The 9,763-nt window shown below is 46.1% G+C and overlaps 1 protein-coding gene across 1 annotated transcript; it reads right to left on the bottom strand.

Annotated features, from left to right (window-relative positions):
• Nucleotides 1-4,619: 4,619 nt before the first annotated feature.
• On the bottom strand, nt 4,620-7,067 carry LOC306775386 (zinc-binding protein A33-like). Its single transcript, XM_079265792.1, has 3 exons — nt 7,029-7,067; nt 6,570-6,712; nt 4,620-6,493 (listed from the first exon to the last, which is right to left on the bottom strand). Exon 3 carries the CDS (start codon nt 6,474-6,476, stop codon nt 5,088-5,090), a length of 1,389 nt encoding a protein of 462 aa, XP_079121918.1. The 5' UTR covers nt 6,477-6,493; nt 6,570-6,712; nt 7,029-7,067; the 3' UTR covers nt 4,620-5,087.
• Nucleotides 7,068-9,763: the final 2,696 nt, after the last annotated feature.

Here is a 9,763-nt window from a genome sequence, read left to right as displayed (position 1 = left end):
CTCCTCCTCTTCCTCTTCCTCCTCCTCTTCCTCCTCCTCTTCCTCCTCCTCCTCCTCCTCCTCTTCCTCCTCTTCCTCTTCCTCTTCCTCCTCCTCCTCTTCCTCTTCCTCTTCCTCCTCCTCCTCCTCTTCCTCCTCCTCCTCCTCCTCCTCTTCCTCCTCCCCCCCCCTCACTGATTTAAGGGCTTGTTTAACACAGTCAGAAGCATCTTTGCTTTGCAGAGCACATGTGTGTGTGTGCTCGCTGTATATGTGTGCATAGGGGTGTGTGCGTGCAAGGATGTGTTTATGGCAGTGTGTGTGTGTGTGTGTGTGTGTGTGTGTGTGTGTGTGGATTCATGCACATGAAAAGATTAGGTCTGTGTTGTTAGATACATCTGTCTCACTCTGTGCCTCTGAGTGTTTCTTCTGTGCGTGATGGGTTCTTGCCGACACGAGCGAACCGCTCACCGCGGATGTAACCTTTGCTTGCTGCTGTTTTGTTCTTCTCTGCTGAGGGAAGCTGTTTCACTTTATTTGCATTGCAGCGGAGATGAGAAATAGTTCACAGACAGCCTGCCGACTCAACATGACTAGTAAACACGTTTAAAGTACAACCTTCTGCAGAAATCCTCCACATCGCGCTAAATCAAATCTTGGCTCTTTTTACGTTTTTCCTCGATTCTGACCTGAAATGTTTTTTATTCATTTATTTCCCCAAAAATGTGTTTTCATGAAAGTAGGCGAGCAGCAAACTTTCGAAGCTAAATTGTGTAACTGTTTGTTTCTAGGTTACATTGTTAACGCAGTAAACCCTGCCTGCCTTTCCTCCCCTGACTTTGAGCTTTTTTCTCGTAGCAACGTATTCAACACATGAACTGTTGGGAATCCGATTTATTCAGATCTCTCCTTCCATTTCTAAATGTTCCCGTCCAGCAGAGTCACGGTCCGTGTGAGGTGACGTGTTGTTTTCGTAGACCAATCTCAGTCCTGGTTCTGGTTCTCCCGTGCCTCCCTTCCCTCCAGCGGGTCCAGCAATAAGTCCTGGGTCTCCAGCAGAGAGGAGAGGCTCTGCTCCTGGAGGAGGAGGAGGAGGAGGAGGAGGAGGAGGAGGAGGAGGAGGAGGAGGAGGAGGAGGAGGAGGAGGAGGAGGAGGAGGAGGAGGAGGAGGAGGAGGAGGAGGAGGAGGAGGAGGAGGAGGAGGAGGAGGAGGAGGAGGAGGAGGAGGAGGAGGAGGAGGAGACGCTGCTGCTCCCGGGAGCTGAGCTCTCCTCCTCCCTCCAGACTGCAGCTCCAAGGCTGAGGCCCAGCTGAGTCTGAGCTGAAGGAGTTTCTGGTGAACCTGCATGATTTTATATTCCTTCTTTTAAGAATATTATTTCTGTCGTTCATCGTGAGTATATCCTTCCATCGCATGTAGCGGCTACCCGCTAAACAGAACCGGCGTCTCCGTGTTTGTTTGACCTAGCAACAGTAACTAAAGGGGACGGGACACAGGATCGGTCAACGTCAGAAACCTGGACTGGTCCCTGACAGGTTCCAGAGAGGAAAGATCCCGAGGTGTTTTCAGAATCGCCGCGTCTTCTTTGTGTTAGCCGTCCCTCTCTCGGACTAACCTCGTCTGAGCAGCGTCCTGGAAGTGCTGATGGTCAAACACGCTTGATGTTTCCACAGAAGAATCCGTGTTCTCGTGTGCTTCTCTGTGTTCTTCAGTCAAAGACAAACTGCATTGAAGTCGTCTGGCCCTTCGTCCTCACTGAGGCTCCATTTACACTTGTCATTTCAAGTGTCTCGTATCCAGAGAAAACCCAGATGGCATTTAATACACTTGCATTTACACTTGATGCCACGTATATGCGGCTCAGTCGGCCGGGAAACCGGCGATTGCAGTCGTTCGATGTCGTCTGCATGTAAAACAGGGTTGCGGCTCTTCGGTCATGAGGGTGGTGGATGGTGACGGTAAATGACCAAAAAACGTCCACAAGAAGAGGATGCCCGATCATTTGTACAAGCTTTGACGATCTAACATTCACACCCACTTTACTTCCTGATTGGTCGGCAGCGAGGAGATGACAAAGGAGCCACTTCTCTCTCTTGTTCATGCTGCACTCAGCTTCACGATGAATGTTTCTCCACATTGATACGACATCGCGTCTCCCCCGTCCTCCCATCTCCGAGTGAACATAGTGACGTGGTTGCTCTCGGGACATGTACATCTTCATTCACCTCTTTTTTAACAGCTGGCTAGCATGCAAACGTGCTCTGGATGTGGTTTGTGGTTAAAGCTGCATTCTCTCTACTGAAGTCAGAGTTGTGTAGCTTTGATGACATCACATGATTTTCACAGAGTTTTAGTGACACAAATGACACAATGCAAGTTAAAAACACAATTAATAAGGATACAAATCAATCCTCAATGAAAGAATCAACAACAGCCTCAAATAAAAGACCCAAAAAACATTTCGTCAAAAACTAACTTTACCATCAGCCATCCAACAGTGATGAAACACACGTAGATGTTACTTTCAGGTTTTGGTGTTTTGAAACGTTTCAGATTGTTTTTTTTGTTTGTTCTTTGCTTTCAAGTTTATGTTGTAAACCTTTTAATATCTAGAGTCATTTCACTTATTCTCTGATCTTTATATTTGTTTTATGAAGAGAGAAAGGGAAATATTCTGATGTCAAATCACTAAAATTACAGTTAGTCTGAGACGTCCACCTTAAAACAGAGACGTCCACCTTAAAACAGAGACTTCGACCTTAAAACAGAGACTTCGACCTTAAAACAGAGACTTCCACCTTAAAACAGAGACTTCCACCTTAAAACAGAGACGTCCACCTTAAAACAGAGACGTCCACCTTAAACCAGAGACGTCCACCTTAAAACAGAGACGTCCACCTTAAAACAGAGACTTCCACCTTAAACCAGAGACGTCCACCTTAAACCAGAGACGTCCACCTTAAAACAGAGACTTCCACCTTAAAACAGAGACGTCCACCTTAAAACAGAGACGTCCACCTTAAAACAGAGACGTCCACCTTAACACAGAGACATCCACCTTAAAACAGAGACGTCCACCTTAAAACAGAGACTTCCACCTTAAACCAGAGACGTCCACCTTAAACCAGAGACGTCCACCTTAAAACAGAGACTTCCACCTTAAAACAGAGACGTCCACCTTAAAACAGAGACTTCCACCTTAAAACAGAGACTTCCACCTTAAAACAGAGACATCCACCTTAAAACAGAGACTTCCACCTTAAAACAGAGACGTCCACCTTAAAACATGGACTTCCACCTTAAAACAGAGACTTCCACCTTAAAACAGAGACATCCACCTTAAAACAGAGACGTCCACCTTAAACCAGAGACGTCCACCTTAAAACAGAGACGTCCACCTTAAAACAGAGACTTCCACCTTAAAACAGAGACTTCCACCTTAAAACAGAGACTTCCACCTTAAAACAGAGACGTCCACCTTAAAACAGAGACTTCCACCTTAAAACAGAGACTTCCACCTTAAAACAGAGACGTCCACCTTAAAACAGAGACGTCCACCTTAAACCAGAGACGTCCACCTTAAACCAGAGACGTCCACCTTAAAACAGAGACGTCCACCTTAAAACAGAGACTTCCACCTTAAACCAGAGACGTCCACCTTAAAACATAGACTTCCACCTTAAAACAGAGACTTCCACCTTAAAACAGAGACTTCCACCTTAAAACAGAGACTTCCACCTTAAAACATAGACTTCCACCTTAAAACAGAGACTTCCACCTTAAAACAGAGACGTCCACCTTAAAACAGAGACGTCCACCTTAAACCAGAGACGTCCACCTTAAAACAGAGACTTCCATCTAAAACAGAGACGTCCACCTTAAAACAGAGACGTCCACCTTAAAAGAGAGGCTTCCACCTTAAAACAGAGACATAAAAATGTTTTTCTCAATAATTCCATACAATGACTAATGTATATGTAATCAAGGCATCGTTGACTTAATAATTGTTAATAGTTGTTTCAAAAATTTTATAACAATAAATAACCACAAAGAAATAAGAATAAAATTGAATGATTGTCTGTTTGTTTTTTGTTAAAATAATCCAAGAAAACACTTTGAATCTGTAGACTACTGCTAACAGTGTTATTATTGCCATTTGATGACAGTTGCTCATATACTGTAAGCCTAAATATTTATTATTTTTATTAATATTCATTATTTTGAACAAAGGTTAAATGTTATTTCACAAGTTTCAAAAAGTGCCCCCAATTTTTTGGAAATGCCCTGGATTTCAGTCAGTCGGGGCAAAAATTGCCCCCTAAAAAATATGTCAATGTCCTACCCTGAATATAATCTGATGTCGAAGATGAAATAAAGTGTTAGATCTGAACAATGATTGAAGCTCAAACCTTCAGTTGATGATGAATTGATTCTTTATTCTTCATTTGGATCCATCAGCTTCCACAAAGTGCTCGCTGGTCGTCATGACTCCACACACACAACAACAATCAAAGAAACTCAAGTTTAAAACGACACAGTATCCACAACAAGAACTAGAACGACCGACTCACGGCTGTATTCCTCCACCAACCGCTCAAGTTACAGTTCACAAACATGTCTGTTCACAACGTCACCACTTCATCATTTGTGTGGAATTATAATGAATAATTCGATGAATTCTTGATTGTTCTGTGAAGTCAAAGTGACTTTTGACTTCACGTTATAATCAGTTCATCCTTGAGTCCAAGTGGATGTTTGTGTGAGAGGTGAAGAAGTTCCCTCCAGACGTTCCTGATACATCACATGAGAACGGAGCGGACGAACATCGTGAAAACAAGACGACAACATGAAGCCTCTGGTCTCGGCTGTCGAGGACGAGAACGGCTGAACAAAGCACAACGTGAGCAACTAAGTGATATATTTATATATGAAAAGGTAGAGAACAGAAACAAACAGCTGACTGTCAAACTAAAGAACAACAACAACAATAATACAACAATAACTGAAATAATAAAGATATATTGAGAAGAATGAGACATCAGGAGGACAGGTGCAGCTTTAAGGCTTTAAAACATCAACACCATGAATATATTTATGATCTTTATCTCTAACTGCTCTGTTCCACTGTCACACACACCTTCATTGGTAAGATATTCACTTCATCATAAGTGTAAATGAATGGAAACATCCTCTCAGTGAAAGTGTGTGTGAAGGTGTGTATGTGTGTGTTAGTATCAGGATCAGAGAACGACAGCGTTCCTCTGTTCCAGTCCAGATTCACTCTGATCCTCTGGAGCTTCTTCTGCACTAAGAGAACAGTGAGTGGACCTGATGGTGAACATGCTGAGTATTTATCTTTATAGAACCATATTCTCCATAATCCAGACTCTATGAGTCCCTTCCTCTGGACAGACTCTGCTAACACACCCAGTTCCCAGTATGTACTGTCTCCTACCTCAACATCCCAGCTGTGAGTCCCTGAGTTAAATCCCTCAGAGCCCAGAACAGACAAGTCTACATCAAACCTCTCTGGATTATCAGGAAGCTGCTGTTCCTCTCCTCGTCTCACACTGGTCAGATCTTCAGACAGGATGAGGTCTAGAACAGCAGTGTTTGGGTCCAGAATCAGAGGAGTGTAGGAGACCATGTCCTTCATCTTGTTCCAGATGTTGAAGGCCAGGTTGCCCAGGTGTTTGGCCTCGTCTATCAGAGCTCCTGAGAGCAGCTGTGGATCCTCCAGCAGGGGGCGCTGCTGGACTCTTTCCACTGCAGCCTTGTAGTTGTTGAGGAATGAGACGTCTTCAGCTCTCAGCTCGTCCTCTGTGGCTCTGACTGTGTCTGAAAGAGCTGCTATCTCTCTGCTCAGAGCCTCCATCTTCTCCTTCATCATCTGACTCTTCTGCTCCTCTTCCTCCCTCAGTGCAGCCATCCTGGCCTCCTCTTCCTCCTCTAGAAACTGGTGAAGCTTCTTAAACTGCTCCTTAATCTGCCTCTCTGTGCGTCGGGCCTGGACCTTCATGTGTTCTGCTGTTTGATCAGACTTCACTTTAACTTCTTCATAAACCTTTAACTTCTCCTTTAAGGGCTCCAGAGTTTCCTGAAGGTTCTTCTTGTGTTGTGGAGCAGCTTCATCGATGGGTCTGAATCTGTGGTCGCTGTGTTTCTCTGAATCTCTGCAGACGAGACACACTGGCTGCTGATGGTCCAGACAGAAGAGTTTGAGTTTCTCAGAGTGCAGACTGCAGAGAGGCTCTGAAGCTCTCTGATCTCTCTCCAGTAAGAAGGACTCACACAGGTTCTTTAACACCAGGTTACAAGGTGGTTGTTTCCTAGAAGATCTTGTCTTACAAACTGGACACTCCTGAGTTGGTTTCTCTCTCCACCAGCTCTTCAGACAGTCTTTACAGAAGCTGTGGCTACATGACAGAACAACAGGATCTCTAAAGACTTCACGACAGACCGGACAGCAGAGATCCTCCTCTGATCTGGAAGCCATTTAGTCTGTGAGTGAAGCTGAAAACACAGAAAGGACATCAGTCATGGCTCCCCTCCCTCCTCTACTAACTTCACTGTTTTTAGTCAAACTCACATTCAGTGTGTGGAGCGTCAGCAGGTTGAAGCAGCAGTGTTGTAGTTTTCCTCTTTTCTCTCCTGGAGCTGAACTCACTCAGAGGAAGTTGTTAGTTTGGTCTGAAGGTGAATCTGATCGTCTCTCTCTCAGTCTGTGTGTCTCTTTAGTGAGGAAGAATCACAAACTGTTTGTCTCAGGTGAGTCAGGTGAGGGGTGGAGCTTTGTCACTCCTCTGATAAACGCTTCACCTGTAACACAGGGGTGTGTTTCACTCCACAAACACCTACCACACCTCTACAGCTCACTGCTTAACAGGTTTTACCTCATTTCATCTGCATGAGGAACATTTTCATAACAAGTCAGCAGCAGGTAGAAGTACTTCAGTACATTAGTACTGCAGTACTGCAGTACTCTAGTCCTTCTACCTGTAACTGTCCTCAGTTGAAGTCACAGCTTTGTAATGAAGGTAAATCTTACCGTCTGTCTGTCGGTGAGTCTCTTCTCACTGAGAACTGAACAGTAACTGTTAATTGAAGCAACTGATTGTGCTCCCAATTATTGCCAATGCATTTCAGGTGTGAGTGTGTCATGTGACTGTCTATTTAAGCTGATGCACCTGCGCAGAATAAAATACGTGTTTTCTCAGAACTTGACCCAGTGGCTGCAGATTGTTTGTTCTCCCAGGTTTAAATGTGTTGAGTCGATATATCTCTAGTCAAGCTCTGCAGAACAGGTTATGGGCCCAGATGCGTTAGACGTTTGTGCAAAGAGATATCCGGCGTGAGTAGCCACTGAGAGACATTTGCTTGTGTGCGTATCTCACGGATTGGAGTGCCAGCACCATGAGCGAGAACATTTTCCATTTTTATCACTCAAAGTTATGAGACTCTCTCTTTTGCGGAGTTCAAGACTAAGTTGCGCAGTTATGAGAGCACTGAAGGTATGCGCACAGCTGCGGCCGACGACAATGTCATGAGGGCCCAGGCGCATCCAAGGAGGGCTGCCCCAGCAGGCGCAGGTGCACGCAGCACCGAGAGCGGGGACATTGTGTGTTTCCGTTGTGGCCAGAGAGGTCACAAGGTAAGAGACTGTCAGCGTGGTCAACAGTGGTACGGCCAGGGCGAGAGTACCGGACGGCGAGGAGGATGGCGACAGTGGCAGCGGGACAACGCGCGTGGAGTGTCCGAGGAGATGGATGACAACACCTTCGTGTTCAAGCTGGTGACCAGCGAGCCAGGAAGCGGTGTCACCAGAAAGGGCTTGATGGTGGACACCGGTGCGACGGCGCATATCATCACTGACCTGGCGAAGTTCAAGAACTTCGATGACCGATTCCAGTCCGAGACGCACTGCGTGGAGCTGGCCGATGGCACAAGCTGCACGGGGGTCGCGGAGCGCAGAGGAGACGCCGAGGTGTGTCTGATCGACAGCAGGGGGCGGCACCTCAGTACCACACTGAAGCAGGCGCTGTACATCCCCTCGTATCCCCAAGACATCTTCTCCGTGAGAGCTGCAACTTATCGTGGGGCAACGGTGATCTTCAAGGAAGGAGAAAACGTCTTGCAGTATAGAGACGGTACGCGCTTCCTCATTTATGAGCATAACAGACTGTTCTATTTGCCTACTGTGTCAGTAAACAATGACTGTGATGATCAATGTATGAGCTGTCATGATATTCAGACGTGGCACGAGATTTTGGGGCACTGTAATTTTGATGATGTCATGAAGTTAGAGAATGTTGTGGATGGAATGTCAATCAGGGGTAAAGCGTCCAAATCCATGATATGTGAAGTGTGTACTCAGGGCAAGTTCACTCAGAGCAGAAACAGGAAGCCTGATGTGAGGGCCAAATCAGCCTTAGAGCTGGTTCACACTGACTTGTCAGGCCCCATTGACCCAGAGTCCAAGGAAGGGTATAGGTATGCACTTTCCTTTACTGACGACTATTCAAGTGCAGTGTTTGTGTACTATCTAAAGTACAAGAGGGACACTGTAGAAGCCACAGAGAGGTTTCTAGCCGACACAGCCCCATATGGGAAAGTGAAGTGTATCAGGTCTGACAATGGTACAGAGTTCACAGGGCAGGGTTACCAAGCTCTGCTGCGTAGGAATAGAATCAGACATGAAAGATCAGCACCATACTCACCACACCAGAATGGCACTGCTGAGCGTAACTGGAGAACCCTTTTTGACATGGCGAGATGTATGCTCTTGGAGAGCCAGTTAGCCAAGGAGCTATGGCCGTATGCGGTCCAGACAGCAGCAGTGGTGAGGAATAGATGTTTCAACAACCGCACCAGAGAGACACCTTACTTTATGCTGACAGGAAGGAGACCTAATGTCTCCAGGATGCAGAAGTTTGGTACTGTATGTTACGCCTACAGGCAGGACAGGAAGAAGCTAGAGTCAAGGTCTGACAAGGGCATCTTCGTTGGTTATGACAAGAACAGTCCAGCCTATATGGTCTACTACCCTGACAGCAGGAAGGTGATGAAGCACCGACTGGTGAGGTTCATGTCCTGTGTTGAGGGACAGCAGACTGATGACATGTCCGACGATGACACTGGTGTGCAGTCTAACGCAACCAGACCTGACCCTGACAAACCCGAGCAGAACGACATCCCAGAAGCTAGGCCAGGTCCAAGCCAGATAGGCCTACAGACAGGTGGAGTCAAGCCCGAATCCCAGTCTCCACGGAGATACCCTGCTAGAGAGAGGAGGAGGCCAGACTTCTATGGGATAGAGAGTGATCAGGCTCAGATCAACATTGATTATTGCTACAGGATGGTTTGTAATGTACCGCAGACGTTCAGAGATGCTGTGTCTTCATCCAACTCAAGTAAGTGGATAGATGCAATGGATGAGGAGATGAAGGCACTGAGGGATAACAACACATTTACTCTGACCACCTTACCTGAGGGCAAGAAAGCAGTGGGGGGTAGATGGGTGTATACTCTCAAAACCAATGTTGATGGATCTGACAAGTACAAGGCCCGCTATGTAGCCAAGGGATACAGTCAACGGATGGGTGTAGATTATGGAGAAACGTTTTCTCCTACTGCCGACCTGACTAGTGTGAGAGTGTTGATGCAGAAAGCTGCCCAGGAGGATCTGATCCTGCATCAGATGGATGTTAAAACCGCCTACTTACATGCACCAATTGATTGTGAGATTTACATGGAACAGCCAGAGGGTTATGATGTAAAATCTCA

This window comes from Melanostigma gelatinosum (genome assembly GCF_949748355.1).
Source record: "Melanostigma gelatinosum genome assembly, chromosome: 3".
In the NCBI taxonomy this organism is placed as follows: Eukaryota; Metazoa; Chordata; class Actinopteri; order Perciformes; family Zoarcidae; genus Melanostigma; species Melanostigma gelatinosum.
This window is presented reverse-complemented; position numbering and strand designations above follow the sequence as displayed.

Excerpts from the sequence above, each read along its gene's own strand:
- LOC306775386 (XM_079265792.1), bottom strand. The coding sequence starts at position 6,476 with ATGGCTTCCAGATCAGAGGAGGATCTCTGCTGTCCGGTCTGTCGTGAA.